Consider the following 25,035-nt stretch of genomic DNA (forward strand, 5'->3'; position numbering starts at 1 on the left):
TTTGTAGTACTACAAGAGTCCTACTAAAGTACTACAAACTGCTATTCACTAACCCACAAGCAGAGGTCAGCATCTCTGCCTCTTCTGTCTTTTATGTGCTGTGATCTCCTTCCCGACTAAGCGACAGTGGCTGAAAATTGGGGAATATTTATGACTTAATGGGAGGAGTTTAGGAAGGACTAAGGAGGGATTAGGGGAGGGCAAAGGAGGGCTTAAAGGAGGGACATGCACTCACCCACTAAAGAGTATGACCATTAGTATTGTTAAATTGCATTTCTAAAGTTACTACAGCGAAAAAGGACTAAATATAGTAGTACATTTACTCCAGCTCAGACCTGGAGAAAGCCCAACACCAACCTTGACATTTAAAAAAAATAATAATAAAAAAAAAAAAAAATATATATATATATATATATATATATATATATTTATATATATATATATATATATATATATATAATGATGTTAGTGTTAAAAAATAATTATAATTATAAATACATGTATTCTATTTTAAAACTTAAATTACCTATTTCAAGTTTTATAAATAATTTGTCTTAACCATGTATAAATTAAATTCATTTTATGTTATGTTTAGTAAGTTTTATATATGTAATAAATAAATATAAACATTTTTCTTCAAGTTTTTTAAAATCTTAAACAAATAATGTTCTTTTATTTCAAATATCTAAATGTATGTAAAAAGTAATTCAAAATGTTGATATTAGTGCAGTAACAGTTTTGTTAAATTATTGTATATTTAAAATCCATATATAAAATGAATTACCATTAACATACAAAGGTTATAATTGTTTAACTTTAATAAGCTTTTATTAATTTCTCTGTGCTCTACCATAGAGTGATCTCTAGATTAGTAACTTGATGGCAGTATTTGATGTTTGAACTAACTGCAGCCCCTTTTTCGGGGAGGTGGGGGCATTTGGTATACACTTTTACGTAACTGTGCACTTGGTGAATAGCCAAAAGTAGGATAGTTACCCAAAATTGTAAGACTAACTGTACAAGTGTAGACTTACTCATCTGTAAAGTTTCTTTTCTGAACAGCTCCCGTAGCTTATATGGCTGAACAAACGTACAGAAACCCTGAAACTGATTTTTATAAAAAAAATTCAGTACTGTGGTGCGCAAACACCATGCCAGTAAAAAGGGTTAAATACATTCAAATAAAATCTGCCCAAAATAAAAATATTGGGTGCTAGAAGTGTTTGCTTCGTGGCATTGTTGCAAAACTATTAAGCATATTTCCTGCAGCGATTTCCTGAGCAATGATGACCACACAAATTAAAATTGTAAAGTGTTCACATTTTTACCACTGCTCTGTGCAGGAAATGTCTTATTTTACAAATATTTTCTCTGCTGCTCTAAAGAGCACACTGATGGACATGGACACTATAAAGCCCAGATACATCAAAGCAGCACAAGGACTGATGACAGTGAATTGTGTCCTTGGTAGCCCTTGGTTAACCACTCTGCAGTGTGACAAATCCTCTCTCACAAATGAAGATGTATACTGTTAAACCACTACAAATGGCAGGCACCAGTTGTTAATACTTACTTGTTGCACCTCTTCATGGCTTTGTGGCTGAACCGGTGCAGGCTGCCTCACGATGTAGTTTATCTGCCCAACAATAGTCTGTTGAACATGCTGTGGTTGTTTGGACGGGTTCATCTGCAAGCTCTGAGGCTGGCTCTGCAAGAGAAGCTCCAGTCCTTTTTGCATTTGTTCCAATTCAAATTGCTGGTGAATTATGTCCAGACTTTGCTGCATGACTTGCTCATGGCTGTTCTCATTTTGAACAGAAGTTTGCGGTTGTTGTTGCTGCTGTTGCTGCTGTTCGTGGTGTTGTTGCAGTTGCAAATGATTGACATTGAGCTTTTGGAGATGGCCGAGCTCCATCTGCACAGAGGGAGCTTCCAAAGATGACTGCATGTTCATTAGTTGTGAGTGGCCTGTTTGTGTGTGCTGAATGTCTTGTGGTGGGACGATACACACTGGATACGTGTTCTGCTGCATCTGTTGTCTCATCTGTTGCTTACCTATCCAAATTGACGAACGATCATGCTCGGGTGGTGGCTGGTGTGCTGTCCATGGCTGAATCATTCTTAAAGGGTGAGGCATGCACCTCTGTGTTTTCATACCCTGCTGCATGTTGTACTGCATTGCCAGATGCTGTTGCTGAATTGCTGGTGTTTGTCTATAATTTTGATGGTGGTTTATGCCATGGTGCATAAGTGGACTCTTTTTCATTGGAGGTGTGTTGTTGGTATGGCAGTGGGAACAACATACTGGAGTAGGACACTGAACTGGGGGTTGGTACTTTGTCTCTACTGGAGATGTGGCTGGTGGTGGTGGATGTTGTCCTCGATAATAGGATGCCTGCATCTCTTGCATATTACCATAACTAGAGACGTCTGTTTGAGGAACCTGGCCATTGTCTGTCACGATGCAACCTGCAAGGGCAACAGCGGTAATACTTTTAGAATATATGCATCCAGTATCTATCTATCTCATGTATAACATGCATAATGTACCGCACATGCATGTAACCACCGACACTGGCACAGATGACACATACCTGCAAGCATGCAGACAGCAAAATACCTACAGACATCCATGAACAAACAGACTAGCAATAGAGCCAATCACGTACACAGACCAGCACACAAACAGACACTGGTGCCTGAGAGAGAGGACAGACCAGGGAACATGTCAGTTCGACACCCCAGCAGACCGTGCACAAGTCCCAACATGAACTACTGTTATGGTGTTAGGTTATGCCAAGTTTTTGGAGGGAATTTAAAATCGCGCAGTTTTTTCAACCATAGTTTTTCAATTAATATTGAGTGGAATGGTGTCTATCAAAATTAATTCTGCTTTACTTTGCACCTGGCTGCAACAGACTGTCATTTTTTTGTTTGGACTTAATGTGAGCTGCTCATTTTTACTTCCATATGTTTACATAGTGTGAGGTCTGTCCCGTATTACCCTTTCTGAGGCAGGCTTGTATCTCTCCCTCTACACTCATCTCTTTGCTGCAGGACCTCTTATGAACTATATGAGTATTTTTAGACCTATGAACTACACACATTATCAGGTGCCTTCACTCTAACTTTTAACATTTAACCTTCTCCTGCCAAGGCGCCCAGTCCGGGAATCAAGGTAAAAGGTGGATAGGTTAAGGGCTTAAAAGGTGGATAGGTTAAGGGCGACTTCCTTGTGGCTACTTCCCTGTTTGGCCATGGTAAAGACAGGAAGGACCTAGGGCTATGGCAAGAATCTCTACCCTGTTTCACTTCCTTACATCTGTCTTGTCCCCACACATCCTCTGTCCCCGCTTGTTGTTTTACCTAAATGTATTCCATTTACAAAATCTTATGACACCCTTTTCCTTTGGCTGCCTTAATATCGCCCATACCATGTGAATGGCCTACCTCCATTTATGCAAAAATGTAATAACTTGACTGGAAATATGTCCGGCCCTAGGAGTTGCTCCATGCCTCTCTTGCATAGACTCCATATAGCATTCATTGGTTGCTTAACTCTATTCCAGGGGTCATATTTCTCTTTCTCCTTGATGTTCTCCATATATCATTGTCTTCAGGGGTTTAGAAGTCTATTGCTCTTTGGTGGACTGGTCCTCAACCCCTCTACCCCGGACAACAATAGGCTAATCTGTCACGATTATGTGGAAAACTGATTGCAAGAGCTGTCATACCCCCAGACCTTCCAAATTACTGAAAAGAATGATCAGTGTCTTAAACAGGATCTCCTGTGTACATCACACTCCACCACTGATGGAGGAGAGGCGGTTACCAGTGCCACCAACAGGCTGTCCTGCTGTCGCTTCTAGGTGAACACCATTGATTTACAGTTTTTCAGTCCCTTCGACTTGACCCTCTGTCACATCTGGATGCATGCCACACAGCACTCTTTTTGGGAGTTAAGCAAGGCCCCCCGAGGACTGCCCACCTGTCACTTGTGGGTGACATCCAGCACTCCTTTGAGGGGTTCAAAAGGGTCTCCAATAGATTCTGGAGGACTGACATATAACACTTCCTTTGGGGTTAAACAGTGTCCTTAAAGGGTTATCACCTTGTCACTTCTGGATAAATGCTACCTGGCCATCCTTGGTGGATTTAAGGTGTCTCCAAATGGTCTGGATCTTCTGATGCTACTGGAGGAGCTCCACATACCATTAGGTCCATAGATGCATGTGAATAATGGCATTTGAATTGCCCGTGTTTCTCAGCTCAACAGAACGGTAGCAGTCTTGTAGACTGTGATGTCAGCCAGTGGATTTCTGTGCATGTTTGCATGTATGTGCATGCACTCATATACTCATATCCATGCAGGCAAAACCAATGCATGTGTGTACGTCACAACTGAGTAATATGCAGCATGATAAATTCTAATGCTATGTGCACGGCAAAGTGTCTTGTGTTGTAAGCATCTCACAGAGTAGAGTGCCATCCATCCACCAAGCACTTTCGTACGTTCTATATAAACACCACTACAATACAATACAGTACAGAAGTGCACAGACCTACAGGTGCCCATGTCAGAAGATCGCCTGGGAGGAAGTCTCTTATATACACAGCCTAGGAGACATGTTATGTTATGTTGGCTTCTTGCACAGTGGGTTGTGATGTTGTGAGGACCTTCTAAAAGGTGCTGGATTAGATAGTGAGTTGAAAGATGACAACAAGAGATGGAATGAGGACAGAGCCTTGTGTACGGATCATTTTCATTAAAAGGGAATTGTAGTTAGTAGCTGACCTAGGGCATCTGGTAAAGAACCAGGAGAAGAAAATAAGCTGAAGGAGAGTGAAGAAGAGAATGAAAGAGGGTAGCAGATAAGCCAAGTAAGGGGGAAGGAGATGAGAAGAATCAAAGCCTGAAGAAGAGTTAGGAAGGGTAGACTGCGAGGTCATGCCATTGAAAGGCAGGTACCTATGTCTATGAGCCAAGACACAGCGGGTTCATTCACATAGACCATCAAAATACAGACCCATATAAAATCCCAAAATTATAGATATGTTCATGCAGCACAAAACCAAATGCCCATAGAGGAAAAAGAGGAAGAATGAACAGAAAAAAGATAAGGTTGCAGGTTACAAGACTACCTAATACTTTATCTGTTGATGACATCAAATTTGAGGTAGGGGAAAGACTGGTGTCAACACCTAATTAGTCACTCAGTCATTAATCACTCAGTCATTGGCTTCTCCTTAGATCGCTCCCTTTTGAATTGTGATTGAGGCCGAGTGGTTCAGTGGCTTGAATTGTTGCCACTGAAACATGCACTGGTCTTCAGGGCACAAAGTTGAATCAAGGGAAGCCTGATTCTGCCTTCCAACCTTCAAAGGGGGTATATTGAATACCATAAATTGGGCAATAGTATCACCAGGTGTGCACAACACTGAGACATGGCAGAAGTGGAATAAGAAGCACTAAATAAAAAAACAAATCATAATTATTATCTGGTCTCTCTGCCCTTTCAATTACTGGCCTCTTCGAATAAACCAATGTCTGTCAAAATGTAGTGCTCACTACAGGCACAGACAACTCTTTGCCTATTTGTGGTAGCACCGCAATTCAGTACTTTCATTTCTTCAACACATTTTTATTTTACAACATTGCTCAAAACTAGCTAAAATTTACTTTTTTGTATTCCTGACATTAAATGCGGAAGATATTTCACAATATGGCAAACTGCAAGGCAAAACTATGAATTCATTTGAGTTCCATTACTTGGCTAAGCATTTCTTTGATGATATCTTATTTTCATGTTCATGCTGTCACATGAGTTAAATGTTGTTTCCTTTCGCAATTACGTCCTAAAATATTGTTCAGTTTTGTAAAATTCCTAGCTTTCTGCATCTTTTTACTTAACTTGCTGACAACTGCTTGCAAGCAATTAATTACTAATTTCATGATGAAGCGCTGTTCTAAACGAGAAGGCATGTTAGCAGACGCCAGTGTGGCATTCTCCCTTGTGAAGTCTAAATATCATTTTGGGGAATCGTACAAATAAACAAGTTCACCACCCTCTCACATAAAGACTTATTATGGTTTTAAGGCCCGATTTTGATAATTGACGGAAGGAGTAATCTCCGTAGACCGGGTGCAGGACTTTACGTCTGCCCGGCTGAGACAACTCACCTGCCAAATTTAAACATGGCCGCCAGCATTGGCAGGATCCACGATCATGGCGGTTCCTGTCAATGCATTTTCCTGTTTGGTGCAGGACTCCATCAGCGGGACAGAGCAATACACCAAACAGTTTACTTTCTGTATTTTCAAAAAGAAAAAACCGAAACGGGATTTTTGAAAATAAAATGCTCCCTTTGCCATGGGAGTCCGCTCCAGTGGTGAGGGTAGCATTTAGCAGTTTTCCCTGCCCCTTGCCACCAGGGTTTTCTTGGTCGGTGACAGGAAGTGGAAACTGAGCTGTAATTCTACCCATCTAAATTCGGTGGGTGGGATGTCAGGTCAGCCTCCAACGGCCCTTACAATCAGAGGGGATTCATCATGGTCGAGACGGAGTAGTCTCTGCCTTGATTAATCCTAAGGTACACCCGCATTTAAATTTGGCAGGCGGACCACATTCTTGGAGGTAAGGATACTCCGTCACCATTGCGATGGAGTAGCCATACCGCCAAGACATAAATCTGCCCCTTGGTCTGAAAAACTCCATCTTCACTGATTTCAAGATAGGTCTCTCATTTTTCATACAACTTCTCAGGACAACAAATAGGTATTTATCTATACAAAAGAAACGTTTACAATTTATTTCACCCTTTAACATATCTTTGCTCTGCATTATTCATCTAGTCAAAATTAAGTAGAGCCTATTACTAATATCAGCATTAACTCAACAAACAACTCCTGGTACTACTGCAACAAATAGTATAGTGGAAGTTTGGCTTTTTTAACATGATGACTATCATGGGACCTATCCAGGGATTCAACAGCTTCACTGGACCTTTTGTAGATCAGTTCACAAACAGAACGAAGTATGACACCAGGAACGGAAGGACAAACACTAGTATGTCAGAAGATAGCAGGAGCCCGGACTCGGCTCTTTTCAACCTTTACTCGGCAGCAACCAGGCGATCCAGCAGACAAGCGGAGGCTCTAGAATGCCATGATCACCATAACCAGAGCAGAAGACAACAATAAAATGCATCGCTTTCAATGAAATGAACGCCTTCACAGGAAAAACGTTCACTCGCCTTACATTTCCACAGTTTAGTTGTGTGTATTCCTTCCACGCTGGTCACACTGTGGCTTTGTCCAGTGATCCATTGCTATTATTACTTTGTCTGGACATTTGATTACTTACAATTTCAGTATCAAATGTGCTATGCTGTATCTTTCATCCCTTACCATGCCTTGTAGGTTTTCAACAAAATAGTGAGGATGAGGTGTGATATCGATTCGTTCATCCCTTCACATGAACCACTGTACCCGGACACAGTCAGTGTTCAATAACAGAGATATACCTCCTTACTCTCCCACTTCCGCTACACTACACACTGTGACTTTTTCACAGACGGCGATCACAGACCCGGTCCCTTGAACAAACTTGGTCATTACACTGGTTTTACAAAGGATCAACTCAGTTTTAAAGTCCAAGGTAAAGGTAAAATTAAAAATATCCGCATTAATCTGTGGATTTTCTTCTTGATTTCTAACATTTCAGGTATATATGTTTTGCTTTCTTTTGATTTTATAGCGCCTTGGCGTAATTCATTGACACTCATTTAGCATTGAGTGCTTTGGTTAGGATACTAAAGCTATCAAATCACACCTTCTGTAATCAAGCACTAACAAATTATGAGGAGACAAAATACCAAATAAATCTGATAGATTAGACTTTAGGAATTTAGGAAAATATCATTTGAAAATAAATTTATAGGAAATGTTTCAAATGTGGTATCAATGCCTTTGCGTAGCGTTGTTTATAGCTAGCATAAATGTAGTACATTAACAAAGATTATTTCTATGAAGTAATCGTGCTTTAGAAAATAGTTACATTGAAGCAGAACATTTAACACATACAAATACTATAACTTTTCAACTTTATAAAAAATAACATGCCTTTTGCTGTCACTTGATAAAAGTTAATTGGCTGAGGAAACGTTTCCTTACCTAAGTGAGATAGTTGCTTTGTCCAGAGAGAAGGTTCCCAGCTAAACCTAATTTTCGAAGTAGGTGGGACATCAGTGTTGCATCTTGTTTCCAAAAGGCGTTGCATTTGGTACACAATCTTATCAAAGAACAAATGGTAATTAATTAACTAATTAGAGTTCATTGTTTTGCATTGCACTCAACCGAGTCACAAAAGCCCCTTCACAGCAATTGCAACATGCCTAAAATTGATCGTAATGATTAGGAAGGAGGGAGGTAGCAAATGGGTCAGTAGAATATTTCAACTCACTTAAGGTACCTGAATGTGTCAAACCGGCCTGGTGTTAGCACTTAAGGTATGTCTGAACCTGTGCATTGTGATGTTGTTCTTGAAATGTATGCATTTTGTAATATTTTAATGTCTGGTGTAAAGACTGCTATACAGTAGCTTCCAGAAATGGTTTCTTCCCAGTGTCATCTGTTTGATGAATGGAATGTGTCATTGGGGGAGAGTGCCAACATGGCAAAACATGATTAACAATAGTCTATCTTGGCCTGTATTACAAATAGGGCACATCGCCATGGTTTGCACTACAGTGCACCTTTAAATGGCACCGCCTGTAATATGACACTAGTACAAAAGCAAATAATTCCTGCACTTGAATGGAACTACGCCCCCATGCAAATGAGGCGATGCCCCCTTGAGATCTTGCTGTTGTTGATGCACATTTAGTGTCAGTGCAATCTGTCTTATAGAGGGGCCCTGCAAGCTTTGGCTATGGCGTCCTCTGTGATACCAACGTTCCCCATGGGCGCAACAAGCAGATGTACATGCCTGTTGTGCTCCTGGGCACTTTCTACAATATGGACCCAGGTTTTTCTCAGTATATTGTTGTAATTTTCACATGCAGATGAGTTCTTATGAAGGTTTGAGAATTCATCTTTCATTTTTGTGTGGAAAGGATGCGATTCTGTCTTGCTTGAAGGATGATGGAAGTGACACCTATTTCAGGACCTCCTCCTGTGTCAACACACTGAAGCTGGAAGCATGGCTAAACATTTGAATAAATCTTCTAGAGATATTCAGACATTTTAACTGCTCTTTTGAAAGACAAACTGTTCAGCATGGTTCCTTATTGTAGCGCTTTCCAAGGACGTACCATCCCAGGTGTTTATGGATACAATTCTGGAAGGTTCTGCAGAGACGCTGCATAAAGCTTCATGCTATGGCAGTCAGATAACCCAGTGGAGGTTACTCGAGAAAGCAAGGGTGAAACCAAATCCAGCCAGTTTAACTGAGTGATTTTGGACCATGTGGAGATGGCTCAGTAGAAAATCAGTCATGCCTAAAGGGCGTGGCTACAATCAGACAGGATTCCGTCTAAGCTGCCATGCTTTCATCTCCTCAGTTAAATAACGCAACATTTGGCATAGACTTCAATAATGAAAAGAGGATGTTGAAACTACTGAGGAGAGCAGTAGGTAGAATTGCAGAGATCTACACTTTCCTTGCCACTAATAATGCACCTCCCCCCACACTCTGGCCCTCAACTGGCTTTAGCAAATCTCATCAACTGGGACAGCCTTCCTCCCCATTTCCTAAATGAGCTGTGTGCCATCAACACAGGCGCGAAATTCACGGCCACACATAGCAGGATAAACATTAGAAAGCTTCAGACTTCTTGGCACAAATTCCCCTCGCTACCCCTGTTAAAGATGCAGGTGTGCCAGGCTACTGAGAAGGACATGAGACGCGCCAATGTCTGCTCTCTAAAGTATATTTAGATAAGAATCAGATCGGCACAGCGCTCCCCTTCTCCACCCCTACAAGAGGCGAAAGTATCCCCATAACCAATGCACACTGAGGAAAAAACACAATCAACTGAGCTTTACTAGGGTGTACAATACCATCCATATCACACTCATCCCTTGCTCAGAAATAAGAACAAAGTACAACTCCTTATGCCAACCCTACAGCAAGGAACACAGAAGTACATGCCACTGGCCCCTGCAAAATTGTTCGCCTTATTGCCCTACTGCACAGCAGTGGCCATGGAGCTGCCTATCCCTCCCTGTGCCAAGAGACAGCGACGGTCACCAAGCCAAGGTATTTCCCATGGACTACAGTCCTCTTTGGATTATGACAGAATGTCAGCTCAGACTAGCACTCACCACAATTGTCCCACAGTAACCAAAGGGTGGCAAAGTGTGGGTTACAGAACCTATGCACACACATTATAGGTGGCAATTGTTAACATGCAATTGCTACTAGGCTTTGGCTGAATCAGAAAATGAAATGTAGTTAAAACTTACACATACGACTTATGAACACCACTGGGAATTAAAAGATTTATGTGTAGGGGGAGGTTGAGAAAGTGCTTCATGCACTTCACAACACAAAAAAAGGACAATCAAGGCATACGATTTGCCAAGACCTTTTAAAAAGATTGTTTTGTATTGATGCGTTTAACATCTCTCCACTCTTCAACTGTGCTGAGACAGTGCAGCGGCCTCCGTTGCTGTTATAGGTGTTGCTTTAGGTGGTTGTCTTGTTTTGAAATATTTTGAAATGTTATTTCTCAAACTCTAAATGTAGGAATGAGTTTTCTTGTTCTTAAATGCATCTTTTTTATTTGACCTGCATGGGTTTCTTTATCGAGTGGTTACTAATTTAATGAAACGCTGCTGTATTTTGGGCTCTCATTCGGTTTGCATAAACATTTTACAAGTCAAATTATTTACAGGATAATGTTAAGAGGAAAGGTGGTTCCGAGCAAGCTACAGGAATAGTTCTAATGCAGAAGGCACACAGTTGGAAACATTAGAAAGATTCGTGCACATGAAGCATACAATATATCTGTATTCCCAGGGTGCACAGCGCCATGATGCTCTTCGTCTGTCCATTGGCCGCTTACCATCTCCTTGCTGTAGAGGAACGGAAGGCTGTTTTTACTGCACACCGCCCAGCTGATGAAGTTCTGCACATGCTCCAGCTGTCTGTTCAAAACGATGATGGCCTGCAGCTGCTGCTCAAATCTGTGCCTCCTCTCACTGGTTATCCTCTGAAAAGAAAAGGACGTGATGAGGATGTATCTTCAGGCCATGAAACCTCGATTTAAGGGAAAGCCTCGCAGCAAAATACCTGGCAAGTTCAATGCAGTGACAGAACACGGTTAATGGCAACAAACAGGATTGAAATATTGTAGGACAGGGCTGAAGCCCTGGCTGCAGGGAACCTCACTGGAATCCCTTCCTTTCTGATCCCACCTAAAGAGCCACCCTGGTAAGGTGCAGAGTGAGAACCAGCAACAGTGCTAGAAATGATTTCCAGATTCTGGGCGCCCCCCTTCAGAAGACATGGACTCTGAGCGGTGATGTAAAGGCATAGGGCAGGAGGATTGTAGATGAACCTCTGGCCATTAAATTCTGTTCTCGTGATTTATGGAAGGAAGGTCAGCACTATTTGTAACCAGTACCTAAAGAGTGATGCCCCGATTACTTACCGGTAATCTTCATTACTCCGAGTATAGTCTTCCTCGCCACATGACTAACAAAGTGAGCTTCAGCTCCACAACAGAACCCTCCAAAGCAAAGCAAAAAAAAAGTCAGCATCCCATGCCTCCCATCCCTTCCCAATATGGCCGACCCAGTCACCCATGACCCCTATAAGAGGCCGGCCGGCCCAACCCAACAGCCTGAAACTACCAAGCAAAACATGAAGCTGAAAGCCAGACAGGGAGGGAGGGATGGGAAGTCATGTGGCGAGGAAGACTATACTCGGAGTAATGAAGATTACCGGTAAGTAATCGGGGCAATACCTCCTCGTTAGTCTTCCTCGCCACATGACTAACAAAGTGAGCACATACCAAAGCCAAACGGCTTCATGGAAACTCACAAGACCCCAACAGCCCAGAGGGCAAAACCCAACAGGCCCGAACGAGCGGAAGGACCACCCAGGGGAGAGGCCACCACGAGCAGGAAAAACCAGCCCGGGACCTAACGACACCGGGAAAAACAAAAACCCGGACCCCAGAGACACGAGGCGCAGGCAGGAACCAGCCGCAGAAAAGGTCAAAGGGGGACAGAGAAAAGCCCCGGACCAGACGCCACAGAAAACAGAGCCCAGACAGGACGCCGGACCCACACACCAGGAACGGCCAACGGAGATCCCGAAAGGGGGCATCAAACCCCCCTCAGGAAAAAGTAAAACCGAAGGAACAGAGGGCAACCCCGTCACAGCGACACAACAGACAAGGCACATCAGAAAGGGAGACGCAGTGCGACAAACACAGCCACCCCGCAAGGGAGAACACCACCCGCGAGAGAGCCGAAACCACCAGAGGAACGGGGCAGCTGAACCAGTCGGAAGCAACCCGGCAAGAGCCGCATTAAAAGAAGAGAGCGACAGCACGCCAACAAATGACACTGACAGCGCAGGCGAGACTCGAACCCTCAACCTGTGAGAACCATTCCGACCACAGGCACAAGACTCACCACTAAAAGAAGAGTTTGAAAAAAGCCAACTTACGTCACATAGACAGCGTTCGTGGGACTTGAACCCCAGTCCAGCGAGAGCCACGAAAACCAGAGGCACAAGACTCACCATTGAGCTAAAGCCACATGGCAACAAGGAAAAGGGGCGCCGAAGAGAAACAGAAAGGGAAAAAAACCCAGACACACAAAAGACCCCCCGGAAGGGACCGCGACCCCAAGGAGAGAACCCAGGCCGGAACAAGGGAACAAAAAAGACCCAGGAAGGTGCCGGAAACGACACCAAAGAGACCCGGCCACCAAGGGAACTCAACCAGGCCACCGCAGAAAGTGGAGAACCCGAAAGACCACCCAAGCACAGAAGGCAGGGAAAAAAAGGCAGCGCCACGGACCGAACCCGCCCCGCAAAGGAACCAAGCGAGCCGCCGAAGCGAGCACCCACCAAAGGCGAGAGGGACAGGAGGGCAGGGTGAAATCGAACCCGAGCCTCGTCAAAACCCCCAGAGAGCCACCAGAGCCAACAGACCCCGGAACCCCAAACCCAGGAACAAAAGATGAGGAAACAGTCAAACCGGAAGCGCACAGGCCCGCCAGGGAGCAGAGAACCGGGGGCACCAGCACCCCCAGACACCCCTGCAGGAGACGCATTAGGCCAGAAAGCCACCAGAGCTCGATCCCCCCAGCCGAACCAGGACAGAAGCGGGAAGAGCCCGGGCCAAACCGAACCAAGGAAGGACCAGAGTCACCGGCAGAAGAAAAACAGCCAGGCAACAAGACTGCATGGAACGCCACACGAAAGTGCGAGTAACCCCTGCGCCGGGACCATGCCAAACGCCACAGAAACGCACCAGGCGGAGAAAACGTGTAGCCGTAGTGAGCAACACAAAAACGAGGAAGGAGCGGCTAAGCCGCAGACTCGAACAAGACAGGGTGAGTCCAAGAAGGACCCCATAGTCCACAGCACCCGGAAGTCCCAGGTGGCACCCCATCCGGGCACCAACCAGACCCGACCCAGCACAACCGCAGAAAGCAGACTAGGCCAGGTGCAGACAGGGAGGCAATGCCGAAAGCCCCACAGCCCCATGAAAACCCCGGAGGACGGTCAGCAACAGACAGGGACAGACCCTGCACAACAACCGCGGGAATAGTCAAACACAACTCCCAACCTTACCGAAAGAAAGTCCATTGCCTACATGTGAGACAGATCACCCACTGACATTGAAAGACCATGGAATGAACACCCAAACATCAGGGTAAGAGTCTAAGACCCGAACCTTTAAGGCCAGAGTGACACAAACAGAGTGGACACAGTCGGCAAGCCGAAAGGCAAATAAAGGCCGCGAAGGGGCAAGGAGCCACAACAGAGGGGGCTGAGTGACCCACACGCACACCGGTACAGAGAAGCCCACAGCCGCCCCCAAAGAGAGGGGGAGTCAAACAACAAACCCCAAACCCCAGAGCCCGCTAGAGCAGGGCATCAAGCACAAGGCGGCGGGGGAGGGGGGAGCGCAGGGCAGGGCCGCGAGGGCCAGAAGGAGGGGGAACGAGAAAGTGAGCCCGACAAGGCGGGGCCACCACCCGGGACACCCGCAACCAAACGGGGTAGAGTAGAAGGCAACAAACTGCCTGAGCGCAGGAAGATGACAGCGGAACAACACAGAACCGGAGGAGGAAGAGCAAGCACCCAGCCAGCACCCCCAACCACCAGGACAGAACATGCTGACCAGCAAAGAGAAGCAAGCCATGGAAACCGAGAAGTCCCAGAAGCAGGACAAAACAACAACTACAACACCCACAGAGGGACGAAACAAAGTAAGTCCAGGGAGAGCCGCAGCGCGAAAAGGCAAGCAGCGAGGCCAGCACCCAACAAACACCACCCTGAAGCGAAGAGCAAGAAAGGCAGCAAAACAACGACACCCAGCAGCAAATGCGCGAATACAAGATGACAATGAAAGTATTTCAACCAAAGACCCGCTGACAGCAACTGCGGGACTCAAACCCAGCACCGGAGAGTCGAAACAACCCAAGGCACCGGACGTAACAACGAGAAACCGCACCAGGTCGGACCCAGAAGAGTGCGAAGGATGCCAAAAAACGTCAAAGTGCATGTGGGACCTGAAAAACCAGAGGAACAAGACTATGGTAGCAAACCCCCCCCCCCCCCGATTGGGCAGTCAAGGAGCGGGGGAGGCGGGAACCACAGGGACCAGTCGCGAGCACCATGGCAAAACCAACAGTGCGGGCCAGCGCAGCAAGCGCCTAGGCGAAGTGGAGACACGAAGCGCACACTGTACAAGGTGAGGTGTAGCACGACAGGAAACACAAAAACACCGCCATAATGGCAGTCAGCGAGCACAGCAAGCTGGCCCAACAGGACACCCTCGGCGTAGAACACACGGCACTGGAGTGCAACAAACGATATCACAGGTGTCGGCCAAAAAAAAATGGGACACGAACCCCAAAACGAATCACGTCCCGGTTGCGCAGCAGCCAAGGGAGCCGGCTTAGCGGCAGGTGACAGGACGCCACACCCGGGACTGGGGCGGAGAGTAGCGCGCCCGCAGCCCCCACACCCGACTGCGACCCCACGGAACAGGAGCACCACGACAGGGGCAATCGCGCCTGTCACAATAAGGCAGGTCAGTGAACACACACTCGAGTCTCAGAGCCTCGGACATCAACTGCTTCAGAGGTAACTACCAAGGGCATCATACAAGCAGGAGCCGTTTCAAAAAAACAAAATCACAGGACGAACTGCGTATATACCAAGGAGGCCACCAGGGACCGTTACATAGCGTACAGCTACAGAGGAGTTGTAACAACAGCATGCAGCTAGAGGGCCGCATACAAAGTCATACAAGCAGGAGTCTATTTACACCGGTAAATAACAACGCGCGAACCCAGACCCCTGCAGTAAAGCAGCCATTATGTGAAATGAGCAAAATCGATTTATAAAAGCCTGCAGATGCAGGGCTGTCCAAAAATCGCCCAGCAGGGCTGCCCGAGCACGGGGACCCAGCACGAGTACGAGACTGATGCAAAGAATGCACAAGACCCCTGTGTGGAGTCCCCATGCAACGAGAAACACAGGACACAGGTCCGCCGCCGTCCCGGGGGACGAAGGCAGCAGAGAAGAAAACCTCCGGCGTACAAGGAAGGCGGGAGAAACACCCCGCGGAATACAACAACGAAGCCCCGCCCCCGGGACCCCGAGCCGGCCTACAGCCGCGAGGAACAACAGCGCGCACACAGCAACGCCGGCGACCCCGGAGCGAAGCAAGACGGAGGGAGATCCATCAGAAAGGGAGTCGCTGGACGCAGGTATGCAAGCGACTCACAACGCCGACACGGACGAGCCCAACCCCCTTGCACAGCGGCCCTAGACGGACCGAGCTCCGTAGAGCCGCCGCCACCCCCAACGCCAGGAAGGCAGGCGGGCAGGCGAATACGCGGCTCGGGGAAGGGAGACGATCACAGGGCATAATTAAAAAAGCACCCGTTCGCTACCCTCGGGACACAGTCCCAATGAAAGGAGGCATCCAGCAGGGAAACCGGAGACGCACAGCAGCCGCCCGTAGATGAAAACGACGGGCGGTGAAGGGAAACAAAGGAGAGACTGTTCCCAGCGCAAATTCCCCCCCCTTACCTGACAACCCAGGGCTCGCTAAGGCAGAGCCTCAACGGTATCAGCACAGCAACAACGCCACACACCCCGGGGGCAACAAGCAGGGGTACAAACCAGGGCCAGGCTCCAAGGGTCCGCTAGAGCAGGACCTCCAACCCAGGACCCAAGTACCTGCTACAGCAGGCACCACTCACCTGAAGCGCTCTGGAGAGAGTGCAGAACAAAAAAAACAGGCTGTTGGGTTGGGCCGGCCCGCCTCTTATAGGGGTCATGGGTGACTGGGTCGGCCATATTGGGAAGGGATGGGAGGCATGGGATGCTGACTTTTTTTTTGCTTTGCTTTGGAGGGTTCTGTTGTGGAGCTGAAGCTCACTTTGTTAGTCATGTGGCGAGGAAGACTAACGAGGAGGTAATGTTCTATCAAGGGCTTCTGGGATTTCACCTGGACCCTTACATGGAGCGATTACACCGAGGGAAGGGGGAGTGTATGGTGTTGCAACAATTGTTCAAGGACGTTCACTATTTGATGTATCTAGTTATAAGGGTCGTGCAATGCTCATCTACGGGGCAGTTTGCGGTCATTTTAAGGCATGCCCATGAGAAACATGAACAAATCCAGATGGCGCTGCTTCTCTCATCCATTGGATGGACTCAGAAATCCCTGCTCCATCCAACGACTGGACCGATGAGGTTATCATTACACCGGTCAGATACTACATTGACCCAGCAACCATTGCCTCGGTAATTCACTGAACAGACCAGGTTATCATTTCTTAAGTAAAACGACTTCACAGTCTCAGCCATCAGCGCTTCTGTAATCCACTGGACAGACACAGCTATCAGAGCTTCAGTAACTCATTTGACATGAATGAGCAATCACTGCTGCAGCAATCTGCTGGACACAGGGCAAAGGGCAATCAGTGGACAGACAGAGCACCCAGAGCTTCATTAATTGACCAGATAAACAAAACAACCAGAGCTTCAGTGATCCACCTGACGAACCGAGCAATCATAGCTTCAGTAATCCAGTGGACGGACACTGCTACCAGAGATTCCGTAACCCACTCAACAGACATAGCTGCCAGAGATTGAGAAATACACTGAACAGACACAGCTATCAGAGATTCGGTAATCCTTTGGACAGACATAACTACCAGAGCTTCAGTAATCCATTGGACAGACATGGCTATGAGAAATTGAGAAATTCACTGAACAGACATAGCTATCAGAGATTCAGTAATCCACTGAACACACATAGCTATACATTCTGATGGCTGAATTTCAAAATGTGAAACTAGATAACCTGGACTCAATGCCAGCTTCCCTACTTATACAAATTGTGCGAGCCTAGGCAAACATTTAATTTTATATAGCCTCCTTTTCTTTATTATCACATATGAAAGCAAATTTAAATATTTCCTTTCAGAATGTGCACTGTACAAGCACCTCTTTTGTTTGATTTAATAGACTATAATCTTGCTACTTCTATAATGAGAATCTATGGCATGTTTAGGGTTTACATGACCACTGACGTTCTTCTTAGTACACTAATGGCATTGTCATTGGGGAGGGAGAGAGCCATTACAGTTTCTCAGTTAATGTTTAAAAACATCACTTTTAATAAATGTATGTCTATGCAGTGATATCATCTGATGTATTAAGGTGAAAGACATTCACATGTTAAAGAAAAACACTTTTTTAAATTTTGAAGAAACTGTCATATTTTTACATTATGTTTGTTGCACGATATGCTGGGTAACTGTGGATTGGCTAGTGCACAGAGTCTTAGAGCCAAGACAGACCCTCGGCTCAGCTCAGGCTCGACTCTGCCTATTAATTTGCTTGCGCTCCCAGTTCTTTTTTGTGACTCGCGCTTAGTACATGGGGCTGTCAGTCACTTCATAAAATAAATTGTAAAGTGCAAGGAATAGAAACATAGATCCTTTTCTACATGTGATTTGACAACTCTGCTATCAAAGCTTATTGTAGCAACGATGAAGAAGTGTAAGAGTATTTAAATTAAGTGAACCCAGGGCAGGGACTCCAAGGCTGTTGTGTTGTATAAAACTGTAGTCATGAGTTTCCAGGGAGAACTACCAGGCCCAGGTGGGACGGGCAGAGGAGTAGTTTTAGAGAGGTGCCTAGGGTGTGACACCCTCCAAATACATTCTTTGCTTGGTAGTTGGGTCAGGGGACCCTGAGCTGGGTCTGCTATCTGTGTCAGTTTTTCTCATTGTTCTCATTTCACTAAAAGCTTTTAACTTAACATGTTTTTTTTTGGATGGGAAACATAAATATATATAGTGACCAGTTTACCAAAAAAGGAGTAAATCTGCACCCATAGAAGCACTTCTTGAATGGGTGCAAATTCAATACTTTTAATTCACAAACACTGGCAGTAGAAGGCTTGGAAACCTGTGTCAGTCTTAGGCATACTATTTGCAATCAAACACCCAAAAGGTGATGGGATGAAAGTTTGCAAATACTCTAACCAGTGGTAATCGCTGAAGGTAGCATTTCAGTCCATTGTTTTTTGCCCATTGTGCCACTCGAGACATAGGCCTATCTAATGCAAATCAGTATTGACCCTGTTCCTCATGGAAACAGTTAATCCTGAACCTTGGTCATCTCATCCCTGCACCCTGCAGCTCACTGATTTCTTCATTGGGAAATTTGAGAGTCCCTCCCCTCGACTCAATGACTAGGCTACACCCCTGTGTTGAATCACAAAATATGCAAACAAGGTTTTTTATCTCACAAGTGGCTCCCGTCATGTGACACCTTGAGCCAATCCAATATTTCTAGCTAACAGAACTTTTCCTGTTGAAACGCTTAAACCTATATTGGGAAAAGTAAAACAAAAAAACCATAACACAAAATACTGTTAGCTAAATATTCAGAAATAACTGGTGTAACATGGAGCCACTAACAATCGGAGGGTTTACCTTTGGTTTTACATACAGACTGTCACCAATAATTGACATTTTTAGTTTTGGATTTTCTGTTTTTTGTGGGGAATAACAGGTCAAGTTGCAGCGAATGTAGAGGTTATCTTTCGAGAGCATCAATTTTCTTACGGGAAGGCATGCAAGCCTATTTAAAGCAATGGGGCATGCTTATAAGCAGTTTTTCTCTACACAATGAGAGCACCAATAATAGAATCTTCTCTCATTAGAAACACAATTAGAGCCCCGAGGGGTTGGCATCTATGATAATGCCGCATATAATACAAACCCCCCTGCATTCCCACTCGTCCTGTGTTAATGTCAACAACAGATGTATATGTATCAGCAGAGACATGGCCACAACTGATGTGCTTGCATTCCCGTGTTTTCACAGGTTGCAGCAGCAGCACCACTGTGCCTTAAGGGCCGGACTGGCCATAGCGGGCACCGGGTGTTTCCCCTGTAGGCCGCTAGGTTGGAGGCCGCTTTGGGACCCCAGGGGGCCGGTTTTGTAACTGGGCCCACAATATCGGCCCCTGGTAACCAAATCGGGCAAAATCAGGCTTAGCAACCAGCTCAGCCCTCCCCCAGAGGGGCTGACCGAGCTGTTTGCCGGGGCCGGTTTCGGTTCCCAGTCCGGCCCTGTGTGCCTTGCACTCTCCATCAAACAGAGGCAACACAGGTTGAGCTGGTGTCCAAGGGCCGCCTGTGAGTTTAACGTAGGACCTGATTTTGAGGACAGCAATAATGGTGAGTCAGACCAAAAATAGCACAATCTCTGTCTGCACCTCTCACAGCCAAAGTGGCCCATTTGATGTTCTTTCAATGATGGCTGTCCTTCTGACAGAACTTTCCCTGGCTCCGCCTTCAGGCCCGCCTACACACAGTGGGACCCCTGCCAGAAATGATGATGGAAAAGACACCAAACCAATGGTGACTGATGTACGTCAATGTTTGGTGAAATTACATCTTTGAAAGATGGCCATGGAGAATGTAGCATTAAAAGTAAAGTATGGTGTCCCAAACATGCTTGGACCAAGCTCCAGCATGTTAGGGAGAGTAGATATGGGGGACATTTCCAGGTTCCCATAGTCGCTGGCAACAATACCATCATCCACCACTTTACAACAAACAGAGGCTTCTGCAATGGAAAAAAAGAGCCCCTGTGACGAAGAAGCAACACTTCCATGTTGGAGAACTCACAATATGATGACATTTCTAACACTGGTATGATGGGGCACGCCCATCCACCGTATTGGTAGATGAAACGTCTGCAAAAACTCAAAATCATCCGGATAACCATAAGCATTTCATTCTGCTCTATCGAAAATGTGTTATCTAGAACTAGACAATAAAGAAAACCAGTAAGACAGAAGATATAAAAATGGAAGTAACGCTAAAGATCTGATCATAGGAATGAGGCCGTTGCTAGGCCGGGCGCACTTACTTCAAGTTGTTCCAGAAGAGTGTTTGTCCGTTTATTCAGTTCATTAATAAGCACCATCTTCGCCATCTTGATCTGGTTCTCCACTTTTCTGTGGGTGTGCTTCACTTCAAACAACCTGTGCAAAGAGATCATAGCATGAAAGCAGCTTGTCACAAGATGTGTACACGGTGGACACACGGCTACAGTGGCGCCTACTTGGCCAACTTTATCAACACCAGCGGATTCTATGTGATTTTAGTAACCTGCTGTAAGCTTTCCACTTACCAATGCTAGATTGTTCACATCAATACAATTACTTTTCCTCATAAATGGTGCCAACCATTCAGCCCTGTATTGGTTTACCGATGTAATAATTTATATTTTGACTAGTTTCTTGGTGTACTAATACGATGAAAGGCATTTTGAACCTGAGCTCAGGTGCGTTCTACTTTCAGCCATGCATCAGCTTGGCAATTTTTGTCTCTCTCTCACACACACACACCCTCACACTCACGCACACACTCTCTCACACACACTCTCCATCCCCCTCATCCCCGGTGTTTAGAGCTGGGACGCAGCAATGGACAGACAAATAAAGATCTGAGCATCACTTTGATTCGCACCTTTGTAGTGCATTAATTTATTTTTTGTCACTCTATCTGTGTCTTCTGAAACTGGACTCAAACGGTGAGTGTGCAAGGCCCTGAGTGAAGGGTTTGCCATCCTCTTCGTGCAATTGTGTGGTAGTCCACGCAGTGAACATAATGAACAATGACGTACCTCTCCTCCAGCTGTTTCGCCGCTGCCTGCATGCCAATTTTCTTTTCCTGAGCCTTGGATGTTATGGTCTCTAAAACAAGCCTCTGGTTTTGTAACACCTCATCCAGATGTCGAAACCTTAAAAATACATTATTGGTTGAAACACTGGTTTTAGCTTTGCGTTTGAATGAGCTTTATTACTCCATACATTTCATGGCGAGTAAACACGTCATATATTTGATTGGAATTGTCAAGCTACGTGAATAGCAATAGCAATAGCATCATCATCCATTGTGTTTGGCAAATAAAGCAATGAGAATTTTCAATAGATGTGGGACTGCATATTAAATCCTAGAGTCAGGACACATTTAAGAGAATAACTGGTTTATTTTTCACAAATCTTTGACTACATGCATTTTAAGTAGGGTGGTCAGATTTTTAAAACTAAAAACCGTGATATTTTACAAAAAAGGAAGCAAGACTACAATGACATATCCACCCAGGGGCACAGGATGACCTCAAAGAAAGCACTGACCATTGTACCAAACGGACACGAGGAGGCACTAAGGGGAATACATTATAGACAGTCATATTAATTACATTGATTTCAGAAGAGGCTGGCACCTAATTCTGCACTGGAACACGCAAAAACGTGACCCTCTCTAAAAAACCTGGGTTGAATTTGGTGAAATCCGCAGGGGACAAGAGGCCAACAAACGTGAATGTCCCGACATCAACTAATCACTGACTTTGTAAAAATTTACCAAGTGTGAATATTTAGGCTTTAGTGCTTGCATAAAATAAAGTGTGGAAAACAGAAAACATTTTGGGGCTTATTCACAAGAAACCGATGCATCGCTGCGTTAAAGCAACGATAAGCTAGTTTCCCTGCGCATACGAGAGAAACCCTTGAGCCACCATGGACGCGACGTATTTACAATACAGCGCACCATGGTGCAAGGATTGACAGAGGCATTAGAAATTCTAACGTATCTGTCGGAGCAAAACCCACGCATTGCTGGAGTTGTGTCGTAAGCCTGACACAACTCCAGCAATGTATGGGGGAGGCCGATTTTCATTGCACTGCGTCACTCCTTACGCCTTCTCCAAGCAGGCAAAGGTTTTGACGCAGTGGCATCCTAAATGTGGTGCAGTGAAATCTTGTACATTTCCCTGCATTACTTCTACGAGGCTTTCTGGCATGGGAACGCCCACCCTGCATACATTATACCTGATGCAGGTATAATGTGGTGCTGGGGTTTACAAGGCGACGCATCAGCCTAGATGCGTCACTTTGTAAATAGGGCGCAACCTGGCACATTGTTTACGCCGCTGCTGCATCGCAAAAAGTGACACAACGGCAGCGCAAACGTGTTGCAAGGGGCTTGTAAATAAGCCCCATGGAGTGCAAAATATATTTTTGTTCAACTGAAATTACGTTCCACCAAAAATACAAAGAAACCCATGTAGTAAGTAACACTTGTGCAGATTTAATTTACAGAGAGTAACTCCAACCATTTTATTTGCATCAGAATGGATGCCACAGGCTTGGCCAGTAAGAGAAGAAACAAAAACTCTCAATCTCAACAGTTTCCGACCTTTGTAGCAAGTAAACTTTTTAAAATAAATATTGCATTCCATTTCATTCAACTCGGAAAATCATCTTCCACGTCATCTGCAGGATTCATGGGCAGAGTACAGAAGAAAATGCTGGTGTTCTCATCACCTTATCCGTTTGCAAACACAAACATCATTCTCCACAAAGACTTAAGCCTCTCAAGAAACTCATGCAAAAAAAAGCAAAAGACACCTTCCTCAACCTTCTCAATATGCTCAACATGGTACAACATATCACTGAACCATCGCACACCGAAGGCCACATTTTTGTCCTAGATATATCAACCTCATCAACTATCCACTTTAATCCACCCATACCCTGGACTGGACCAACCCCTTGCCATCCTGATCCTCCTTCTACATGCGCAAACCATGTACCAAGGTCATCCTAAGAGACAACAAACCTTCTGCTGCTTTAAAAAAATCTTGATTGACAAGCAACAACATAAACGTATCTGTTTCTCCACCATCATCATCCTAACATCTGATATCAATACACTTCTCAGTAACTTCAACACATTCTTGGAAAACTACATACACAGCCATGTTCCACTGAAAGCACAAAAATGCAAACCAAAACCATCAGCACCCTGGAATTCCACAGACCTCGCTCATAGCAAGTACCTCATTCTTAAACATGGAAATATTTAGAAAAATAATCGATTCCCCTTATGATATCATACTTTCACAATTGTTCTGCTTAACACACAAACCCGTTTTTACATCCCACAAAGCCAAACACTATATCAACACAATCAATGAAGCATCCAACAGAAGCAGAGTGCTCTTCAAGATAATTAAGCACTGTGTCATTTCCTTCTCAAGCCCACCATTACATGCTCAACCGATAAGTGCAAGGGAATCCTTCATCTTAGGCTAATAAAAGATACAGTAAATCTGATAGCATGGAGAGCATCAAGTTGATACTTCTCCCACCGCCTATCCTGCCACGTAACACCCCTCGCTGTTCATCTTTGCACTGCTTCCCACTCACAGATCTCACTGACATCCTCATCTCCCTCTAAGGCCCCAAAACAGATATTCTACCCTCATCCTTCATCAAGGTCCTCTCTCAACCAAGGCACTTTTTTGGAAGCCTTCAAGGCTCGGCAAATTCTCTCACTCTTGAAGAACCCTCTCTTGACCATGATGACTTTGCCAATTACAAGCTATCAACAACCTACTTTCGTCGTCAAAATACCTGAACAAGCTGCCTGCACTGAACTCCAAGAACTCATCAAGGCCAGCAACTTGTCAAGACATGACTCAATGACATGAATTGGATGGCTTTAACCCGTAATGCCAGATTCACTCTCAAAACTAACCTATCCCTGAAGGAACGCAGTGCCAAGAAGACAAAGATGGCATGATACCAACTATCCCCTTAGAAAAATGTGAAACATTCCTCAACCAATGGGATTTCAGAACGGCTGTCCAAGCTTTCATATTCTCACAGCTGCCTCCCAGTAAGCACACTGGTGTCCCTGAAAGGCATCTAGCATGCACGAGTGCACCTCATAAAGGGTAGAGGAAATTGAACCATTATCTTGATAGAACACCCCAACTCGCCGTTCATGTCTGTATCATCTTCAAATCCAGCTGCATCATCTCTAAGGGCAGTATGAAGAGTTCTCCCGCCTATCTGGCCAACCAACTAACCATCTCTGGTGGATCACGACACACACCGAGCCAGTACACCACTAGACTGAAGATTCAAAAGCACAACAAAGGGAAAAATAGGAAACATCCATTCAATGTATGCATCCAAGATCTGAGTCTCCTTAACCAGAATTACCCTACCCTCCTCCATCAGACGAAAGTCGAAGATTCTCCTCTTCAAAAATCATTTCACCTAAACACCTTACTGACGGCTGCAGCCCACACTTAACTTTGTAAATGATCTTGGATTGCATTCTTAGCCTGTGTACAGCAAAAATAACCTTACTGCAATTTTCATCAAATTTAACATTTTATGAAGGACAAATCTTATCTGCCACTAAAAAACATACTAAAGCCTAAA

The 25,035-nt window shown here is 45.1% G+C and overlaps 1 protein-coding gene across 3 annotated transcripts in view; it reads right to left on the reverse strand.

Annotated features, from left to right (window-relative positions):
* The window catches only part of TRIM66 (tripartite motif containing 66), a 743,368-nt gene that overhangs the window by 202,014 nt on the left and 516,319 nt on the right, over positions 1-25,035 (reverse strand). For all 3 annotated transcript variants that reach the window (XM_085648127.1, XM_085648126.1, XM_085648128.1), the window contains exons 5-9: positions 21,420-21,536; positions 20,661-20,775; positions 11,068-11,214; positions 8,174-8,291; positions 1,574-2,469 (exon numbers count right to left, since the gene is read on the reverse strand). In XM_085648127.1, coding sequence (XP_085504253.1) covers positions 1,574-2,469; positions 8,174-8,291; positions 11,068-11,214; positions 20,661-20,775; positions 21,420-21,536 — 1,393 coding nt within the window. The remainder of the gene's footprint in view (positions 1-1,573; positions 2,470-8,173; positions 8,292-11,067; positions 11,215-20,660; positions 20,776-21,419; positions 21,537-25,035) is intronic.

The sequence above is a fragment of the Triturus cristatus genome, chromosome 3_2 (genome assembly GCF_964204655.1).
Source record: "Triturus cristatus chromosome 3_2, aTriCri1.1, whole genome shotgun sequence".
NCBI classification, from domain to species: Eukaryota; Metazoa; Chordata; class Amphibia; order Caudata; family Salamandridae; genus Triturus; species Triturus cristatus.